The 22,996-nt window shown below is 34.8% G+C and overlaps 1 protein-coding gene across 10 annotated transcripts in view; it reads right to left on the reverse strand.

Moving 5' to 3' along the window:
- The window catches only part of LOC114054112 (eyes absent homolog 1), a 161,198-nt gene that overhangs the window by 81,056 nt on the left and 57,146 nt on the right, over positions 1–22,996 (reverse strand). For 5 of the 10 annotated variants that reach the window (XM_027877238.1, XM_027877235.1, XM_027877233.1 and 2 more), the window contains 2 exons: positions 22,804–22,886; positions 22,199–22,385 (listed from right to left, as the gene is read on the reverse strand). In XM_027877238.1, coding sequence (XP_027733039.1) covers positions 22,199–22,385; positions 22,804–22,886 — 270 coding nt within the window. Of the gene's footprint in view, positions 1–11,983; positions 12,003–22,198; positions 22,386–22,803; positions 22,887–22,996 lie in introns of all 10 variants that reach the window. The other 5 variants (XM_027877237.1, XM_027877240.1, XM_027877236.1 and 2 more) reach the window with 2 other exon arrangements.

The raw sequence follows: 22,996 nt of genomic DNA on the forward strand, positions 1-22,996 counted from the left end.
TTTCTTTCTTTCTTTCTTTCTTTCTTTCTTTCTTTCTTTCTTTCTTTCTGCTAGGCAATGAGGTTAAGTGACTTGTCCAGGGTCACATAATTAGTAAGCGTTAAGTGTCTGAGGCCAGATTTGAACTTAGGTCCTCTTGACTTCAAGGCCATTTGACCAGTAATTTCTTAAGTGTGGTGCATGTTACCCATGGAATGATCAAGATGGTCCTTCGAGATGTGAAACTTTTTCTATTTATTTTTATCTTAGAAGATAAAGAAACTATTACCTAATAATATTTAATATACACATTGTTAATAGTGATAATTTCATTCAATGGTCACATGTAATGTATGGCATATTAGTATGTAAGGCCTCTTAAGAAAACAGTGTGAGTTTCACAACGTGGAAGGGTTCAAAATGCCACCCTCATTTGCTTGTTCACTTGTGACATACTTCAATTTATGTGTCCTGGATTAAATGATTATGTGCATTATATTACCTAATTTTATTTAAACCAGGGGATCTTAACCTTAAGATTCACAAGAGGTCTGTAAAGAGATTCCAGGGGGTCCATGAAATTGGATGGCAAAAATTATGACTTTATTTTCACTAACTTCTAACTGAAATTTAGCATTACTTTCCATTTTTAAAAAACATTGTTCTGAGAAGCAGTCTATAGGCTTTGCCAGAGTGACTGAGGGATCTACAGCACACAAAAAGGCTAAGAACCGCTTACAAATTGCCCTCAGAAATTGTACAAGTAGTTTATAAAGAGTTCTGCAAAGAAAATATGGATTGAAGATAACACTAATAATTTAGGCACAAGTAAATAAGAAAATGATAGTCTAACTCCTCTATTCCTATAGAACCCCTTATCATCCACATCCTGAGGAAAATGCAATGATGACTTAATTGGATCTGACAAGAACTTGGCTAAAAATAATGAAATGACCAAGAGTATTTAAAATATAGATTCACACTCTCTGTCATGAAAAATGAACTTCATACTAAGTATATACTGTGTCTTGAGATAACAGCTAATGAGAGTATGACATCATTATGATTAACAAGACTTTAAAAATTAAGCTTTTGTTGCTGAAAACAATATGTGTCACTTATAAAAACTCTCACATCTACATACTTCACCTTGGAAATAGAGTTTTCTGACCCATTTTAAATTCTTCCAAACAAAGAATTTCAGTGGGTTTTGAATACATTACTGTTAGTTTGTAAGAACAACTGACGTATATAAAGAAGATGAAAATTCACTAGCTAATTTTCCATAAAAAATTTTTTAATATGATTTCTAGATGCAATTGAAAGATTAATGTCATAGAAAGGTAAACAGGACTGAATGCTCAATTTTATTTTCTGAGAGGGGAGTATGATAAAAAAAATTAGAGGATCATTGCTCTGGACAATATGGAGTCATTAAATACTTTTGAACATGGTGGTGATATGGTCAGACCTATTCAATGAGATGATGATAATTTCATACATTTATGTTGACCAAGACTGGGCAAGTTACCATAGGCAGGTAAAATGCACAGAATACGTAGTAAGAAATATCCATAACACTTATGCGTCTACTAGCTGCTTAACAGATATCTCTTGATTTATTACAGTAAATGATCAATTATCCATAAGTAAATAATGCACTAGGTGTGTTATTTGTGGTAATTTAGTTGAATCCCACGTTGGTTTACTCTAACAAGTTCATGGCTGGGATCTTCCATCAGTCACTTGTGGCTCAGTGAATGTACATCCATTTTTCTATAGCCTGAGCAAAACACAATTAGACTGAGATATGTACTTTTGGGGAAAATCATAAAATGCATTCCAAAGATAAATAGATTTGATTTTTGGTTTATATGCTGTTTTGAATTTTCTCAAGTTAAGTATAGATATACCTTCTATTACCATGGATAATGAAATGTTGATTATATGTACTTGCCTGTTACCTATTTTAGACTGTAAATTCCTACAGGGTGGGACTATGTTTATTTCTCTTTGTATAGCACCATACCCATCTGGGAATTCAAATTCTTTTTGATGACAACTCAAAATTAGAAAAACATGTAAAAATGGAGACAGGAGACAAGTGACTAAACACTATTAAACATAATATTTAAACACAATTTAAACGTAAGTCTTGGTCATTATTTGGATATAAACTGTCTAAAGAAATTTGTTTGCACAGCAAAGGTCCCTGGATCAGATGAGCAGAAATCTACTAACGATGTCTTAAAATTCATCTACCCCTACTCTAAAGAAAATGAGGCCCATCTCTTATTTGAAATTAGTCTCTCCTTCCAGGCTCTTCATAGAACTCTTCCTATCTCTATACAAGCCATCTCCTACCACTTTGGATGATTTCCTCACCCTCATCTATCTTATAGCATTGACCTAGGATTGTCTTTTACCACTTTCTATTTTGTGCCGTACTTAATTGCACATGTATCTTATTTCTCCTACTAGTTTGTAATCTCCTGCTCCTGACTCTTTCTAGGTCACACAGCAAATAGTAGGAGACCCAGGACTAGAACAGAGATCAGATTATTCTTATTCTGGTTCCTTTTCCACTACACCATACTGCCTCAAGTAACTTTATTATGGCTTGGCCAAAAATTAAAATGTTATACTCCAAACTGAATTTTCAATACTTTGTAAGATTTGTTTTAATTATAACTATTGTTGATGAGTCTGTCTCATATCTAAACATCCAAGATACTAGGTTTACTGGCATTGGCCAAGATGAACTTGAATGTTTTAAGAGTTTAGCTTAGTTTTGACTTAGCATAGTCTCTAGTCGGAATGACATGATAACATATTACTAACAGAATTTCATTCTACTGAATATCTACCAAGCACCCAACAGGAAGCATTATCAAGATTTTAGAGTCATGTTCCCTAAATAAATATCTGCAGTTTAAGCAGGGATGTATAGTAGATGGCTTCTTTGCAGTCCTACCTAAAGGCAGAGTATTGAACTAGAAAAATTCTAGATCACAGTATGGAGAATGTAAATACCTCGAAAGCAAGAGAAATTCTAAGTTTATATTTTTAAAGCACAGAGAATGGCAAATACATAGTACAGGTATTTACCTCACATATGCAAAGCACAGGACATAGAAAAAATTAAATATTTCAAGAATATCATGTCATTTAGATGAGGGGGCACAATTTTATATAATTGCTTTGGGGACAAAATGAGTTGCATTACTGTATGCATCAAACCGTCTACCCAGAGCTAGAAGATGGAAAATGGGTTTTAAAAGCAGTATGTCTCCCTCTTGAATGCTCAGGACAGGCAAGAATTGGGAGACACTAAAAAAATCCTGGAGATGGAGAAGTACAAATGTAGGGTGGATTACAAATTTTTCTTCTGTTGATATTGGCACTCAACACAACCATCCTGAGTAGTTTTCAGAGTTCCAAAGTACGATAGAGTGGATACATGCTGGCATTAGGCCTAACATAACTGAAGTAAATTGAGAAGCAGCCTGGGCCTATGACCTTGTGGCTGAGAAGGATTGCTTGTTTACTGGACTCTTTGTATTTGAATCTGGAGGAAGCAAACACATTCAAATTATATGCAGACAGCAAATGATGTTGATGACAGTGGACAATGGGTTAGGCTGCATTTCTGAGAGAAGAGGGCAGCCTGAAATGTTCTGCCACTGTAGATGCGATCTCCCCAACTGCTCCATGTGGAGAAAATTAGGCAAAGCAGAGGAAAAGGAAGATGGAGAAGAGGGTCCCAACTTCATTTAAATGCAAATTTATCCAGGCTAACAAAAATTGATTTATCAAGTGAGACTTGACAGGCTTTAGAAAAATAAAAGATTATTTTAGAAAAATAATTTTATGGAAGTTATGGGCAATATAGCATTTTTATGAGCAATACTCCCTTTCCTACACTGTAGGCTCTTTAAGGGAAGGAACCACATTTCATTTGTTTAGATATCTCTCCTAGCACCTAGTACTATACATTGTATACAGTTCTTACAAAATATTTGTTGAATGAGTGTTGAATGAACGCTTGAAGTTTAAACCTCAACTATAAGCAGCCTCACATAGCTAGAACTAAAAATGCATTCCATAAAGAGACAAATATATTACTCTAATCACTACAATAATACTTCCCAAAATAAAGGAGATCAGTACAATTGAGATATAGGTAGCACAGTGAATAGAGTTCTGGGCCTAGAATCATAAAGACTCATCTTCTTGAGTTCAAATCTGGCCTCAGATATTTACTAGCTGTGTGACCTTGGGCAAGTCACTTAACCCTGTTTGCCTTAGTTTCCTCATCTGTAACATGAGCTGGAGAAGAAAATGGCAAACCACTCCAGTATCGTTGCCAAGAAAGCCTCAAACAGAGTTACAAAGGGTAATATATGACTGAAATGACTCAACAACAACAACTGGGGGAGGGAGGGCAGTGGAAATAAGAACAAGACTTGGTTCTCACCCTGCATCTTGGTTTCTAATTCATTGTTTCAAGAATCCATGATTACATTGATGTGACTCTACTAGACATTTTCATGTGTTGCAATGGTTGAAAAAAATATCCATCACCTTGTCATCAACTTTCTAGTGTTCTGCTTCTCTAATTTAACTAGGCTAGTTCTAAGACAACAAATACAGATTTCACAATTGTGCCTTTTCCCTTCTGTGGGATCTGACACAAACAATAGAGGCTATTGGTATAGCTTTTGAAAATCCAAGTAATTGTTATATCACAGCAAGGAATCAAGATGAAATGTCAGTGGAGACATTTTAGCCAAGTAATACAAAAATTTTATTATTTACTAAATTTGGTTCCAAAGAAGAGATATGAGAACACATCACCTTTCCTTCATCATAGAAAGTACTAGGGGAATGGAGCATTCCATAACTTGTAGGATTCAGTGGATTGCTGCTTGGTTTTGTTGATTCCAGAGATCATCCAATCCAATCTGTAACTGAACAAGAATTCCTTTCTACAATATGGCCAACATGGGGTCATTCAACCTTGCTTGAAGACCTGTAGTAAAGGACAACTCACTACCTCCAGACAGGGCCTATTCCACTTCAGGACAACTGAATTATTCTAAGGACATTTTCCCTTATATTGAGCCTAAATTTGCCCCTATACAGCTTCTATCCATTCCTCTTAATTCTGTCTTCTGGGGCCAAGCAGAATATATCATATCCTTTTTCTACATGACAGCCCTTCAAATATTTGGGAAAAAAGTAATACCCTGCTATAGCTTTGTAGTCAAGACAAAACACAAAATGTTCCCATAAACTTTGAGGAAAAAAATTCTCCTCATTTCTTAATTTAATTGTCTTTTTCAGCAACTAGGTCTTAATTTGCAATTCTCTGTCTTGAATTCCTACCTCCATGTCTATTCTAAATTTCAGTTATAGTGTCACATCTATTGATTCATCAAACAGCATTTATTTAAAATGTGTGATGGAACTGTTAGGATTGGAACGGGTACTCTGTCCTACCCTCTATCTACTAACAACTGACATTTATGTAAAGTTTTCAAGTTTTTAAAGTGCTTTACATATAATATCTTTTTTGAGCATCACAACATCCTTGTGCAGTAGGCAGTCAATGTATGGCAGCTGGTGGCATAGCAGATAGAGTGCTGAGCCTGGGGTCAGGATGATTTAAGTTCAAATCTAGCATCAAATACTCACTAGCTGTGTAAGTCACTTAACCTTTGTTTGCTTTGATTTCCTCAGCTGTAAAATAGGGAAAATAATAACATCTATTCTGCAGGGTTGTGAGATTTGAATGAGATGATATTTATAAAGCACTTAGGACAGTGTCCAGCACACAGTGTGCACTATATAAATGCTTGTTCTTTCCTTTCTTCCCCTATTGTCTATATTTTTGCCAATAAGGACACTGAGGGTCAGAAAGGTCAGTGACTTGCCCATTGTCACATAGCCAGAAGTTTTGGAGATGGGATTTGGTTTAAAATGACTTGAGTATAAACCATGGCTCTGTAGGTTACCATTTGGACCATACTGAACAAATAAATGACCTTTTCTAAGATGTGTAAGAGAGAAGAATGCTCTGTTGATTTCACAGGATTATTGAATTACAGAGGCAGTAGTGCAATGGATAGAGCACAAGACGTTGAATCAGGAAGACCAAAGTTTGAATTCTACATCAGATATTCCCTAGCTATGTGACCCTGAGCAGGGCACTTCACCTGTATGTGCCTCAGTTTCTCAGTAAGATGGGATTAATGATAACATCTACCTCACAGAGTTGTTGTAAGGTTTAACTGAATTAAAATATGTAAATAGCTTTGTAAGCTTTGAAATGCTATATAAATGCCAGATATTAAATTGTGAGATTTGCACGTGAAAATACTTTTAAAATAGAAAGTATGATTCAAATATATGGTAATGGCACTGTGTGGTTGGTATTAGTTGGCATTATACTACCCAGTAGATCATATTTTCATAATCACACAATTGACTGAGGGGTATAGATAATACAAAAGCAGTCTGTGGTTTATTTTGTTGTTGATTTTTAAAAATCATTTGATTTTTAAATCAACAAGCAAGCAAAACATAATCTTATAGGATGTCTTCCAAAACGATATCTTTGATTCACATGTGAATATGATGCAATTTTTTTTGAGAGATGCAATCATACACTTACGGTTGTTCAATAATTAACCACTAGTAATAGCTAGCATTTATATAGTGTTTGAAGATCTGCAAAGTGTTTTATGAACACTTTTTTATGAAGTCTCATTTGATCTTCAAAATAACAGTGTAAGGTAGATACTATTATTATATCTTGTCCATAGGAGGAAACTGAGGCTAATAGAGATTAAGTGACTTGACGTTTCAGTGACTATCACCTCCAGAACAAATACAAGTCCTCTGTTATTCAAAGCCCTTATAACCTACCACATTCCCTTTCCAGAATTCTTATACCTTATGACCCCTGCCCTACATACTCTGCGATCCAGTGACACTGGCCTCCTTCAAGTTTTTTGAACAAGACATTCTATCTCTTGACTCCAGACATTTTCACTGGCTATCTCCCATGTCTGGAATGTTCTCTCTCCTCATCTCTGCCACCTGGCTTTGCTGGATTCCTTAAAGCTCTAGCTAAAATTTCACTTTCTATAAGAACTCTTTCCTGATGTCTCTTAATACTATTGCTTCTTGACACTGATTATTTACAATTTATACTGTATGTGACTAGTTTGGGCATAATTGTTTGTATGTCATCTGCCCCATTAGTCTGTGAGCTTCTTCAGAACAGGTGCTTTTACCTTTCTTTGTATTGCCAGTGCTTAGCACAGTGCCTGACACAAAGTAGGTATTTAATAACTGTTTATTGACTGGCTGATTTGTTCAGGGTTACACATCTAGGAAATGAGTAAGACAGAATTTGAACTCAGGTTTTCCCGACTCCAAGCCCCAAACTCATCCACTGTGCCAGTTGGCACAACAATCAATTGATTGGTAATAATAAACAAGACATAAAACAGAAAGATGTATGATCATTGAAGGTGTTCACCACTTTCTTTGAGTATATCAAAACTAAAAAGTGATTTCCCATAGATTACATGGTTCTTCAAATGCTCCTGGTGTGTGGATTACTTCGGTTGGTTGCATCAAACACAGGGACAATACAACATCTTTTCAATCAGATCCTTGGCTACTCAGAAGAGAATGGTCTAGCCACCCACAAAGGAAAAACCAAGTAGATAAAGAAGACTTTTTCCCCCTACAGTGTCAAGAAGTTGGATGAGTAGCCTACTGAGTTAGTCCATCAGTACCTGTACTTTGGACTATCATCTCAGCTGACCAATGAGCAAAACCTAAAATAGGAAGAAAAGCATAGGCCAGGTAACATCTGGGAGACTGCATCATGTTTCCAAAGATCCCAAGACACTGTCTGATACAAAAGCCTATCTTTTAAACACCAGTATTACATATATGAAAAACATAAAATACTACAGTTTCCAAAGAATCAGAATTGCAGGTGACCTAAAATCATTAAATTAAACATAAAAGTAAAAGAACTTCAGAAGTTCCAATAAGGCATGGTAAGTGTAAATGGGCTATGGAATATGTTTGATGATTACTTATGTGAGAGAACTGGCACTAAAAATTGTCTCAAGGACATGTATGACTGGAAAAAGAAGTGAACTCATCATGCAAGGGTGTAACAGTTTAAACACTTTCAAACACAAAGGAGAGCCTCTAGTATATTTGGTACATTCTCTATGGAAGTTTTATGGAATAATACATGCAATAATTGTACAAGATGAGAAGGCATGGATGGATCTATAAAAATTCCAGTAGAGAGTGACATCAATAATGTCGCAAGTCTCTATTAACTAGAACTGATACACATGTACAGTATAATCATAATTCATAGTCATCATGATGAACCAATCCTTGGCACATGGTAAGAGCTTAATAAATGCTTGTTGGTTGATTATTGAACCTGAGGTAATACAAAATTCGAAGATATCATCTGTATCATTAAAGAATGATCAGATTCTGTTCAGCACAGCTTTAGGGTTATGTTGCATTCTACTTGTTTGCAAACTGGCAATTTTATTACCTCAATAGTTCTCATTAACCAGAATATTTGATTGCCCCAAACACTATTTTCTGGTATTCTATGTAATAAACCTGCTGTATTTCTCAACTTATAAGCCACTTATCTCTACTATGAAATCTAGTACTTATATATAGGCTTGCTTTGTTCTCAGATTGCTTTATCTGTTACTTCTTTCCACCCAATCAGATTGGCACTTAACTGAGGAGGGCTGTCTTCTTTTATAGTATCCCCAGCATTCAACACAGTACCATAAAAGGGACTCAGTAAATATATTTGACTTGCATGCCAGCAATCAATCAAGAAGCATTTATTAAGCATTTATTGAGGTTATATTCTTTTAAGAACTGGAGATAGAATACCAACAAAAAAATAAAAAGAAAGAAAAATTGCTATTATCAAGGACCTTATATTTTAATGGAGGAAAAAAGAAGCACACATATCAGTATATATAGAATAAATGTAAAGAGTAAATACATAAAAAATAAATAAATGGTAGCTAGGGAGAAAGTTGCAGTTCTATGGTGTGGTGAATAGGGTGTTGGGCCTGGAGTCAGGAAGATCCGAGTTCAAATCTGCCCTCAGACACTTACTAGCTGTGTGACCCTGGGCAAGTCACTTAACCCTGTTTGCCTCCTTTTCTTCATCTGTAAAATGAGCTGGAGAAGGAAATGGCAAACTACTCTAATATTTTTGCTAAGAAAACCCCAAATGAGTTCATGAAGTGTCAAACATGACTGAAACAACTAAACAACAATAACAACAACAAGGGAGACAGGGGACTAGCAATGGGAGGTAGGGTTCAGGAAATGTTTCATGTTTATGGTTGTGCTTGTTCTACGTGTTGGAAGGAAGAGAGGGATTCTTTGAGGTGAAGATGAGGAAAGGGTACATTTTAGGTATGGAGGGATGGCCAGTGCGAAAACATAAAACCAAGAATGGAGTGTCGTATGAGAGAAACAGAGACAGCAAGTTTTGTTGAATCACAGAGTGCACCAAAAAGAGTAATTAATAACGATGCTAGAAAAATAGGGTCCAAGTTGTAAAAGTCTTTAAAAGCTGAACAGAAGAGTTAGTTTATAGTTTATCCCACTAGCAATAGCAAACCCCTGAAGGTTATTGAACATGAGAGGGTCATGGTCAGATATTACTTGAGGAAAATCCCTTTGGACATCTCTGAGGAGGATGGACTGGATTGGTGAGAGTCTTGAGGCACCTCAAGCACTATGTACTTATTTTGTATGAGGGGGATGACATAGTGAATAGAGTCAGCCTTGAAGTCCTGAAGACCAAGGTATAAATCCTGCCTCTGCCATGTACTGATTGATTGAGCCTAGGCTCAAGTTGCTTAACTTCTTAATGCTCTAGGCCATAGATTCCCAAAGTGGGTTATACTGCCACTTAGGGGGTGCTAGAATGATCTGGGATGGGACAGCAGTAGTAGCCTTGAGTGCAACTGGGGGGCAATGAATAAAAATAAGGAGGCTATGGAAGCATAATAAAAGGAGAAAATTTTGAAAAACCATTTATACATGTTTCATCTTTTGTGTAACGGAGTTAAAGTCATAGTGATTACATTATTTTCCAAATTAAACACACAAAGTGAAAGTTATAACCAATCAGTGGTCAAATCTGCTGACAGGTCTTAACAAGCAAGTGTTGGCAGGCAAGCATGTCTTGCATTGTTGGGAAGTCCAGCATGCATTAGCAAGAATATATGCATGTAATGACTTGTTTATAACATGATACTATATGGTTACATGATGTAATATTATATCATCAAAATTTTCAATGAAAGAAAAATCATAGATTTACAATAAATTATTAAATTTAAGATGTCATTTAAATATATATATACATATATATATATCTGAAATGACACAAATTAAAAAAACATTAAAGGGTTAAAGAAAGTAAATTTCCAGGGGGGCGCTGAGTAATTTTTTTAAAAAGGGGGCAGTCAGCATAAGTTTGGGAACCTCTGCTCTAGACAATGATCTAAGACTGAACAATGAAGAGAAAATGCTAGCCTGTATTGGTGGAGAGAATTTCCTGGGAATTCCCTATATGAGTGAAATAACAGATCTAGTTCCCATTTCCTATATGTCTTACATGTATTCATCTTTGACCATGTTTTATCTGTCTGGTAGAATGTAAGTTCCCTGAGGGCAGTGACTGTTTCACTTTTTACTTGTATCCCCATTGCAGACTACACAATAGAAATTTAATAAATGTTTGCTAATTACAAATATTTGACAGTTACTACTCAATTGCATTAATAGCAAAATCAAACATGGAAGAATCTGTTCTTTCTGATCTTTTAGGCATATAAAATAATGGAAGATATAAAGTAGAACATCAACTTAAGAGAATAATTCAGCAAGAAATTTCAAGTGAAGAATGTTTTCTTTCTACTGAAGACAAAATTAGAAATAAGTAGCCTTCGTTAGATACATGCAAATAAGCAGAGAACAACAGGGGAAAGTTAATTGGGCAGATAGATCATGAGACACTTGCAAGAGTCTGGTTGGAAAGTGCTAAGGCACAGTGCCTGACACATTGCAAATGCTTAATAAATGTGGTTAGTCAATTAACAAAAGGTTTAATAAGTGCTAACTGACTAGATGGGAAAAAGTTCTACAGAACATTCTGTAATCATTAGATCATATGGAGAAATCACATAGAACAAGTAGATAAGGATAGATGATAGATAAGAAAAGGAGAAAAATTGGTCATAGACATCAATATAGATCCTGCCCAGAATGAAGAAAAGGAGATAGCACATATTCGTTGAATTTTTGGATTGAAATATATATTTGCTTTTCTAGAGATACAAAGAATTACAGAAGTAATCTGAAGGATATGATATGTAAGTGGAAGAATAGTGACTGAAATGACAAGGATGTTAAAGTTAGTGGTGTGGTAGAAATTATAGAATAAAATGCTGCTTGAACAAGAATAGCAGGGGACAACTTTTAAGTTCTGTCCCCTGCCCACATTCTCTTGACCAATATCATACACTAGTTTATGGCAAGCTATCCTGGCCAATTATTGGTCAACAAATACTCATTACAATAAATTGAATAGAACTGGTTCCAAAGGAATCAAATTTGAGAATTGCATTTGGTATATCCCGAGACATATTGTACCACAGTACAGAAAGGGTCACCCTTGAGGCCAGGTTCAAATCCCACTTGTGACAGATATAAGCCCTTAGGAGCCTGGGTAAGCCATTTGAATTCTCAGTGCTCTGGTCAACTCTATAAGATCATCAGTAGCACAGAAATTACCACTATGTATTGGTGGAAGGGATCTCATCACCAGAGAGCTTCAGTTCCAAATTAAATCACAGGTTCCATTATCTTTCACCTGAGATATATCTGCCCATATTCCATTCACCACCAGATGCTAAGGCTTCTTCCTTCATAGATTCATTGATAGCATACCCCTTGGCCTATCCCAATAGATAAATTATTTTTAAAATATTGCAATCTTTTGTTTTTAGATCACCTACATTTCCCAAAACATTCCTTTCCTCTTTCCTATGGAGAAAGTTGTACTTTCTTACATTATTTTTTTAAAAAGTGCAGCAAAACCAACCCATTAATGAAGCCTGATTTGTACACTACATTCTACATACCTTTCTGCAAAGAAAGAAGGGAGATAACACACTTATTTAAGCTTTTTTTTTAAGACCAAGCTCAGCCTTTATAATTCCAGAGAATTTAGCGTCTGTTATTTTGTTAATGATGGTATTTGCATTTATGTTGTTATAATAATTGTGTGTATTATCTTCCTGTTTCTGTTTATTTTTATTTGTATCAGTTCATATAAATCTTATGGTTATTTGTATCCATTATATTTATAATCTCATAGAGTGTAGCAATTTCAATATATTTATGTATCACAACTTGTTTAGTCATTCACCAATTGATAGTCATCTACTCTGTTTCTAGTTCTCTGCCACTATCCTATAAATATTTTGGGGTAGATGAGTCCTTTCTTTTTATCACTGAACACTTTGTAGTATATGCCTAGCAATGGGATTTCTTAGGACATTTTTTAGCTATATGCTTTGAATAATCCCCAATTTTTTCCCAGAATAGTTAGTATGTTAGTGTGTCCATCTTTTCACAACTCCTTCAACATTGACAAAAGACGGAAATTCTTAATTATAGGTCTGGTCACTTGATTAAGGTAGACTTATAAATGGACTCTAAGTTACTACCCACTTCGCAGTACATTATGTTCAATATTCAGGAACTAATATTCTTCTCAAACATTACTTCATACTTGCTGATTTCCACCATTTGGAAAAATTTGGGGTTCTTTGAACCCTCCTTTTGGAAAACATCCAACAGAAAAGATGACATCACATGACTATTCACAAAATTTCCATGCTAGTTATGTGAAATTAGGTGAATCACTCTTCTTCTATACACAAGTTTCTTCCTCCTCCAAACAAAGTTGTTGGACTACACACCTCTAAGGTTTTTTTCATTAAAAAATTCTTTGATTTGCCATTCCCCACAACATGAAATTCAAGCTTATCATATCAGATTTAAAGGCATAAAAAGAGTCCACGTTGTATGTAAGTTGTTCCAAAAGTTCATTTGTAAGTTGCTCACCTGGAAATCATAATTCACTTCCCCATAGCATTACAGATTTGGGGAAACATGACAAATTCCTAAACAGGGGTTAACTTCCAAAGCTAGCTCAAACAAGCATATTTCACTTTTAGTTTAACTGATAAATACTGCATGTTTGAAAAAGCAACTTCCTTTAGCAGGTAAGAAGGTAGATAGAAATTCTAAATTGAACTTCTAAGTACTTTAAGGGTTTTTTGTTTGTTTTTGCTAGAGATGTGTTCTTTTTATAAAGAAAAAGCCTGATTTCATTTAAAGAATGATAGCTTTCCTTGGAATGATTCTGATATTTAGCTTCCATGAGCTACAAGTGATGAAAGAGAAAAGTGAGAGGAATGGTATATACATGATTCTTCTGAGAGAGGAAAAATGAATCAATATTGGAAGAGTGACTAAGACAATCAGTTCTCCATTCTGCCCCAGGGCAGGTGGCTACTGTATGGATCTTGGAGAAGAAGACAGTAGGTTTTGTGATGGATGAGAGGAAGGTACAATCAGCTACCTACCTACCTACCTATCTATCTATCTATCTATCTATCTATCTATCTATCTATCTATCTATCTATCTATCTATCTGTTACCTGCAAGTTTTATAATTATAATTCAAGGAGTCGCTAAAATTTATGATTTGCATTTTATCACACCTTATTTCTTAACTGTATTATTCATTTCAACAAGCACAATTCTTTGTCCTGAATTTCCATTGCTATTTCTACATGAAGCTTCACTCACAGTTCTATATGGTTGATTCAGCAAGAAACATTTTTGTTTAAAACCTCTCTTGTAACTGTGCCAAGACTGTGCTAGCACTACCTTTCATCAATCTATCAATTTTTCTTTACTCTAAATTCATCCTTACACTCATCAATTACAATCTTATGCAAAATAAGCGGGGCAGAGATACGATATGCAGTACAAGACAGAACTGTTAATATTCTTCCATTCTCTTCTGGTATATTCTTAACTTGGAAGTGACAGAGTACAAAAACATCTGAAATTATACTCTAAAACTCTTCTAAATTAATTTGTAGGGGTCCTTTATGGTAGTCAACAAATTATATCTTTTCAGATACTAAAACTAATCAAGCATTAAATAAAATTCTATGTGTTTTGTTGGAAGAGTGAATTTTTATTGCATATTGGAGCCTATGTATGTTTGGATCACTGCAAATAACATAAAAAAGTTGGCTAAATCAGTTAAAAGCAAACTCAAACTGGTTATTTGAGTGTCATGTAGATAAAATGATGATTTAAGTGTGAGTTTTCACTCTCCTTGTTGCCTCAAATTGACAGATAGCAGATCCTTTTTAAAAGTTAAATTTCTTTGTCAATGGAAAATAAAGGATAAACTTCATTTTACTGACTTCTGAAAATTTCACTGACAAGGCTACATTTCCATTGGAAAAATAAAACAAATGCCTTAAAAACCCCACTCCAACAACAACAACAAAATAAACATCTGTTTTGTTTTCTCACATCTTACCAGCTCAGTTATTTTAGCTACAAATATTTATTTTGCTGACAAATGTTTCCAAAATGTTTGTTTCATTTTTTTTTACAGTGAAATGGTTTGTTTTTGAGCTTAACGAATTGCAGTTTTGCAAATGTTTCCATGGACTGACTGCTGTTCACAGGCCCATCTGTAAAAATGTACAAATATGAACTAAACATTTTTAAAAATTTTCACTCAGCAAAAAACAAGTCAGCATGCATACTTTTGGAAATGTTTGGACTTTTGCCACAGTTAACATTCGGTAGTATAGACATGGCCTCAGTTTCTAGCATATACCATTCTATTAGTAAAGACAGCTACCTAGTTTTTAACCCTCTCTTACGGAATTCCTTCAAGAGTCTGGTGTTCTCATGGAACTCTGCACAAGAATGTTTCAGTGTTGTTGTGAGACTCTGCTCTACTTTCTAATGCCTTGGCAGGGATCAAAGAAGTAAAAGGAGCAAATGGTTTCCCATGCATATTGAATTCCCTCTTATGCTGATTTTCCCTCTCATTTGAAATTCAATATTAGCAAGATTTTACCATACACCACCTTAACCAGTTAAGCATATATAGGCAATAATTGTGTTCAGCTCACGTCTATTTCATTATCACATTTTTGCATTGAATGCTTCTTAACTTTTTTCTAAATGATTATGTTGTTTCTTGGTCAACTTGTAATCAATATGTACTTTACTCAAATTTTTTTTTGACATTCATTATGAAAGAAAAATGAATGACTGTTGCTTTCTTATGACATTTCAAAAATGACACTAAAATGTAAGAATGGGGCAAGATACTTTCATGCAATTCAAAGATTAATTACCTGTCATTTAATTTTTATAGCATGAAAATAAAAAAAATTATTTTGTTTATTTAAAAACTACCATATGTGTCATAGACATATCAAGCTAAAGCAAACTAGAATACTCTAATAGTTTTTAGGTTAAGATATTTTTTAACTCCTATAGGTGTAATGATATCAAAATAACAACAAATCATAAAAGTAAGCATGGTTGCAGTTATGTAACATTAATTCATGTATGGCATAGAATTTTGCAAGACAATGAACAAATCTGTATACAACAAAATCTGGTCCTTTAACTTTTAAACATTTGTTGTTGTTCAGTCATTTTTCAGTCATGTCCAACTCTTTGTGACCCCTTTTGGGGTTTTCTTGGCAAAGATAATGGAGAGGTTTGCCATTTCCTTCTCCAACTTATTTTACAGATGAGGAAACTGAGGCAATCAGGATTAAGTGATTTGCCCAGGTGAGGCAGCTAGGTGGCACAGTGGATAGAGCACCAGCCCTGGATTCAGGAGGACCTGAGTTTATATCCGGCCTCAGACACATAACACTTACTAGCTGTGTGACCCTGGGCAAGTCACTTAACCCCCATTGCTAGCCAAAAAAAAAAAAGGGGATTTGCCCAGGGTCAAACAGCTAGTACATGTCTGAGGCCAGATTTGAATTCAGGTCTTCCTGATTCCAGGCCTTGCACTCTATCCACTGCAATACCTAGATGCCCAGATTAAACACATTATTGAGCTATAAAAGAAAGTTGGAACTTTAAAATTTAAGTTGACAGTATAAATTACTTTCTATACAAAACACATTTGACATGGATAAACATGGGGGAAAAGACATAGAAGACTTTTCTGGAAAAAAAAAGAATTAAAAGAACCCAATATTCTTTTTATGTCTATGATGTTTTTACCTAAATGGTTAAAATATTTTGATTCACTAAAAAGTATTAGGTTACTTTGGTAATGATATGCCTTAAGCTTTAAGGGTTCAGTGCAAGGTAACAACATGCTGTTTATACTTTAGTGGTTAAGGAATGATATTCTAATGTACTGGTTCAAATCTCATCACAAAAGGAAAACATCTTAAAATCTATTTTTCTTATTTTTTCGTGTTTTGAAGTGATAAAAGAATACCACTTCTCTTGTAAAAAAAAGAATTAAGCGTTTCAGGAGGATATTTGAAATGAGGGAAATACTTGCATTAAAAATTTAAGAGGGGGTAATTCTTTTAAGTTGGTGCTCTCTTATATATGTCATTTGATGGAGGTGGGAGGATGAAGTGCTAAGGAATTTGAAAGAAGGGAATGGAAGAGAAGGGAGGGAGCAGAAAGGTTGGAAGGAGAGGGAAAAAGAATATGCTTTTTGAATATTTCCCTAGCTTCAATACTCCAAAGAATATTGCCTTCAGATAATTGCAAAAGTATTTTAAATGACTCAAAGCTTCTCTCTGAAACAAATGTCCATCTTTTCAATACCAACATTCTTTCAATAGAGAGGCAGAGTGTTGTAGTAGATAGAAGGTTGGCCTCAGGGTCTCTCTATTTTAGTCCTGTTGCTGGTTGTGTGACCCTGGGCAAGTCATTTAACTTCTCTGTGTCTACCAGCCAAGTGTCTATGAATAGTAGTTGCAGAACAGATACTGATTTCCACTGGTACTAGGAGTTTGATCCCTTGGAATTCCATATATCAATGAAATCACAAGCCCATCAAAAGAAAATCTTTCAATGATAGTTTATGGTTGTGACAAGCATTGCACTACAGTCTGAGAAGGCTGAAATTCATAGCATTCCAGATTTAAAGCTGGAAGGGACCTTAAAAACCATCTAGTCCTTGGGGCAGTTAGGTGGCCCAGTGGATAGAGCACCAGCTCTGAAGTCAGGAGGACCTGAGTTCAAATCCAACCTCAGACACATAACACTTACTAGCTGTGTGACTCTGGGCAAGTCACTTAACCCCAATTGCCTCACAAAAAAAAAAGGAGAAGAAGAAAAAAATCTATTTCAACCCATTAACCTTTAGGGTGATTAAATGATATGCTGTAGATCTGACCCCATATCTTCTGACTGAGGAGCCAGTGGTCTTCCCAATGTTCCCTGTTGTCTTCCTTGGCTATGTAACGTAATTTCCATTTTGTGCTCTTTCTTTTCACCATACTTAAAAGCATCAAATCTTTTCTTTAATTATACTTAATAAGAAGACCATGGTAGCTAATGACTGCCATTTCATTTCTCTAGATCTCAGTTTCTCCACTTGGAAAACGAATGAATTAGACCACATTATCAATGAAATATCTTTTCAACTCTGCAATGTTATGTAATTAACGATAATAATCACACACCACCAAATTACATTTTTCAAGTGGCTTAGGACTGAGTCTTAAAATGAAAGATCTAAAAAGTAGCAGCAGAATACCTTTTTAAAAAATAGGTTTAAAAAACTAATTAGTTTACAAAATGAGGCTTCAGCCATACACTCAATTCACTGGATTAATTTGGAACTGGGGGAAAATCCTTTTAAAGACCTCACGGGGTTTCTTTTGGTGGTGGTTGTTTAATATCAGATAAGAATCAGATAAGGAACTAAACAAAGAAGTGGCTTTGTATAAAGTCCTTTTAAATGAGAGGATTCACTAAAATTCTGGTGGAAGGTTAAGACTGGCTATGGTTTCCTATGTGTTTCTAAGTGATGTGATTTTTTTTGTTATGATATTTAATACGTCACTGAAAAAAATTAAATAAATTATCATAAGAACACTGTATTCTTGAAAGAGACAAGTGATGTATTTTGGTCTAGACCTTTATATTCTACTTATGTTACTCTTAATGGATTACATATGCACATCCAAAGAAGAACACAGATTTCAGCATTTAACTATGAGCACATTCTTCCTAAGAGCCATACATAGAATGAATGAGGTACTACTGCTACTGCTACTACTACTACTACTACTACTACTACTACTATACACAAACACACCCACACATGTACACACACATACATATGTACATGCATGCATACACACACACACATATATTAAAACATAAATGAAAATTTCATAGAGGTAACAGATTTTTAAAACTATATTTCTATAAACTGTTGTTGGAAAAAATCATCAAGATATCCTTGCAAGTTCATTAGTCTTTAAAAGATGTTGGTAAAATAGGTAAAGGTCAAAATCTTCATTAAGAGTCAGTTAGAAACATAATAAGCAGAAAGAATAAGTTAATTGCCCTAAGATTTAGGATGAAAATATAACTAGAATCCAGGTTCCCAGGACTGAGCAGCACTCTAAATCCAAATACCTCTTGAGACTCAAAGAAAGATCTAAAATAATTCAAAAAAGCTAAATTATTATCTCAGTACTATTGCCTGGGAAAATAATTTCCCAGATCTTTATGGAAAAACTTCTCATGGATAACAAAAACAGAAGCACACTGCTCTCTTAGAATCAGTGATAAAACATTAATTTCATTTCTACTAAAATTTAGTCAGCACCTGTTTTATACAGAAAACTATACAAGGTTCTCTGGCAGATGAGGTTTAAACAAAACATTGCTCCTACCATCATACAGCTTACATATTTAATAGATCATTTCCCAGAATCTTAGTTAAATGAGCCCCTAAAGTATGTCTCCCAAAAGATCAGTAAACACTTCTTTCATCAAGTGCATCTGGTCTTTAATTTTATGTATAACTAGGAATAGACAACTCAATTGTTGCCAAATTAATTGGGATCTCTTTCTTTAAAAAAACAACACCAACATAAAATAAGCCTCAACCAAATTTTCCTTTAACTTTGAAAATAATCTGTTTTTCAATTTGTAAGCTCACTGAAATCCCTAGGACTATCTACGAATAGAAAAGCTTGTATAAAGAGAAAAAGGTCTCTAAATATTTCCTTCTTGACCAGAAAGACACTGTGTTTCTGTGTGTGCATGTGTGTGTGCGTCTATGTGTATAGAAGTTCTGAGAGGATGAAATCTATCCGACAATATCTGGTACATATTAAAATAAACATCAGGTTAGTTTATTTGTAAATAAAACTTGTATTGAGGCTGATTTAGAAGATAAAACAAGGTCTTAAAAAATCTAGATGATGTTCTTGACATTATGGGTACGGACATGATGTTACTTCCACAAGACAGAAGACCACTGCATTTTGAGTTGTCTATGAGTAGTGATGATGACTTTGTGCTGAGGATCATACTGTGTCACTTCATTTCCACTATAATAATAGTAGTTATAAAAAAAAATTGGCCAGAGTTAAGAGTACCATCCCACAGAAGAACAGAACCTCATTGAATTTTTCAACATCATCCTTCAACCAACTCTCCTTGACAAAATGATAAAATGATAGCAATTTGTTTTGCATTATTCTCACACCCTCTTCCTTCTGTGCCATCCAAATGAAGGGAAGTCATTACTTTCATGTTGCTTTTATCACTTTATGGTTTCACATGCTTTTAACAGTAATCTCTAATCCAATGAATGGATTCCACTCATTCCACCAAGTCCTTCTCGATTCCCACAAAATTTTCAGAAATCAGGTAAGCAGTTCAAAAATACCTGAATGATCCAGCTATTGCAAAGGCTGTGGGACAAAGTTACAGTCTTTCTCTTGGACATCCACATCAAATCTAGTGAGTAAGGAGAATGGTAAAATCAAGATAGAAGGGGTCCTAAATCTTAAAACTGCCCCTAAGGGCAGCTCAGTGGCACAGTGGATAGAACAGTGGCCCAGGATTCAGGAGGACCTGAGTTTAAATCCGGCCTCAGACACATAACACTTACTAGCTGTGTGACCCTGGGCAAGTCATTTAACCCATTGCCTAGACCAAAAAAAGAAAAGAAAAGAAAACTGACCCCCTAACTTTTTATACATTTGTGTGTGATGTGTGTAAATATATATGCTAACATGCACCTTTCAAGCTTAAAATGTGGTTTATGAATGAGAATGTTATATGCTTTGATTGTGTACAAAGGCAACAGCATTTATTGAGTGCACACTTCTGTGTGAAGATCACTATAGTAGCCTAATACTCTGTAAGGAAATATAAACAAAATCCTATAAAAGACCAGTAGGTAAGAAACTCTACACTTGAAGGATATAACAAGTATATGGAGCTGTTAAAGCCAGGTTGGGGACATTTAGAAAGCACCCCCCCTTTTTTAAAAAAAAACAAAACAAAGTGTTTTTCCAGAAACATTCAATTATACGACTTCAATATGTGAGAGACAAAGATTGGACCTGGAATTTCACTAGTATAGAGAATTTCTAGGTAAGGAGATTCTCTCTACCAGTGATAGACAGCACCTTCTCTGCACCTCATAACCTTAGAAAGGTATCTAGAACACTGAGTCATTAAGTCACTTACCAAGACTCACTGCATCACTTTGCATTAGAGGTAGAACTTGAACTCAAGGTCTTCCTGGCTTCCATAACAATGTTTTATCCACTAAACCACACTGCCTCTCAGTTTAGCAGAGATCAGAGTGTTGCTTCTGTTTTAAGAACAAATTTCCAATTTGTTCTTAAAACATTGGAAACTTCTAAAGTTTGTAATGATAACATAACTAAACTACAGGGGATCCATCATTTGATTTTTAGCCATGCAGATATCACATCATGCGCCATGGTAATATGTATGGAAGTTGTCTCTTTTTTCTTATTTTAAGGACCATTCACTCTTACTGGGCAAGAATTTTCATAAAAAAAAGTGAAAAACAATAGATATTCTTGTGCCTTTAAAGTTGGTGTTCTATTTTCTAACATAGGAAAAAGCATTCTACTGGGCAACATTACTACAACAGTGACTTAGCCTGTTGTACAATGAACATATTTGATTGATTGCAATACTAGCAGTAAATCACAGACTTGGAACTGGAAGGGACCTCGGAGGTCACTAAATCTGGTGGAATGGAAAGAACATGAGGTTAAGAGTTAGAGGCAGTGGGTTCAAATCCTGGGTCTGTTATTTATTATTGATGTGACCTTTGGACTTATTTTCTTCATCTATAAAATGAAAAAGGTTGGATTGGATTATCTCTAAGATCCTTTCCAGCTACAAATATATGATGCTTTAGGCCAAGTTCTATTGAAATAATGAGTCCCATCTACAATATGGACTCTAAAACTGAACTTTTCTATGGCAGATGCCCTCGAAATTTTTTACTTATCCGGAAACAAAGGACAATTGCAGAATACTAACACACATATAGAATATAATATATAGAAGTCTAAATGTTATGTACAGAATGTTTATATATAGAATTGTATATGTTGTATACACTAAAAATTCTATGCATTATATGTAGGATGCAATGTATAGAATTCTATCTATGCGTGTTACTAATATGTTTTCCTATTCCTAAGCAATGCTATTATGCTATTTCATATCATCTCTAGTCATGGGTATTATATCTTTTAAAAAATTCACAATTATTGATAATAACAAAACAATATGATAATCATTACAAATGGGTATTTCCTATATTTTAAACTTTAACATCTTTGAATAAAAAAATAGAAGAACGAAATCTATTAAACAGTACAACACAACTTCTTGTTAACCAACTCTAGTCCTATGTCTTGCCAAAACTGCATTAACCATTGAAATACATGTGAACCAGCAAAAATATGGCCTGTAGGACTAATAAAATTCCTCTAATTACCTGCAGTGGGATCTGTAACTGCTTGACTGGTGATGCCAGATGGTGGATCTTGAAGCTGGTATGTTGCATTTGTAGAAGGCGTTGTTGGACTGGTGTTGGTGCTTGTCATGTAATGGGATGGGTACGGTGAGCTATTATAATACTGTGCATACTGACCCTGGCCAAAACTTGTATAAGATGCATATTCCTACCAAACCAAAAAACAACATGAAAGGATTCTGTCAAAATATTGCATTAAGCCTTCCAAATCGTAACAGCAAACACATGTTTATATTGCAGTGTTTTCTCTGTACTTCACACAGTAGGGCAAACAAAATAAACACAGGCTGATCTGTTTATACTTGCAAACATAAATCTTATGTGAGACTGGGAATGTTTTTTTGACACTTTTCCATCCAACAAGATGCAAATTACTAGCAAAAATTAAACCAGTCACTAAAAAAGTACACAATTTCATTAATAAATATTTTAAAGAAAAAAAAATACAAATTTAAAGAAATGGGGGGGAATATAAAATCAGAGAGTTCACTTTAGAAAAAAGAGGAACCTCGGTTACGTATTTCATATATTCCAAAATCTTTTTCATTTTTACTTTACAAATTTACCTGCTGTGAGCTATTAAATCCAGAAGAATTTGTGAGTGAATTATTTCCTGTGTATAGTCCTGATGATGTTGTAAAACTGCTACCTGGAACAAAACATTAAAGAAATCATGGTTACTAAAATTTTCTGGAAAGTATTTGCTCTATGAGGGCTATTTTGCGATGTAGTTGCATATGGTATGATACACTAACGATT

The sequence above is a fragment of the Vombatus ursinus genome, unplaced genomic scaffold (genome assembly GCF_900497805.2).
Source record: "Vombatus ursinus unplaced genomic scaffold, bare-nosed wombat genome assembly UNPS02014812.1, whole genome shotgun sequence".
NCBI lineage: Eukaryota > Metazoa > Chordata > Mammalia > Diprotodontia > Vombatidae > Vombatus > Vombatus ursinus.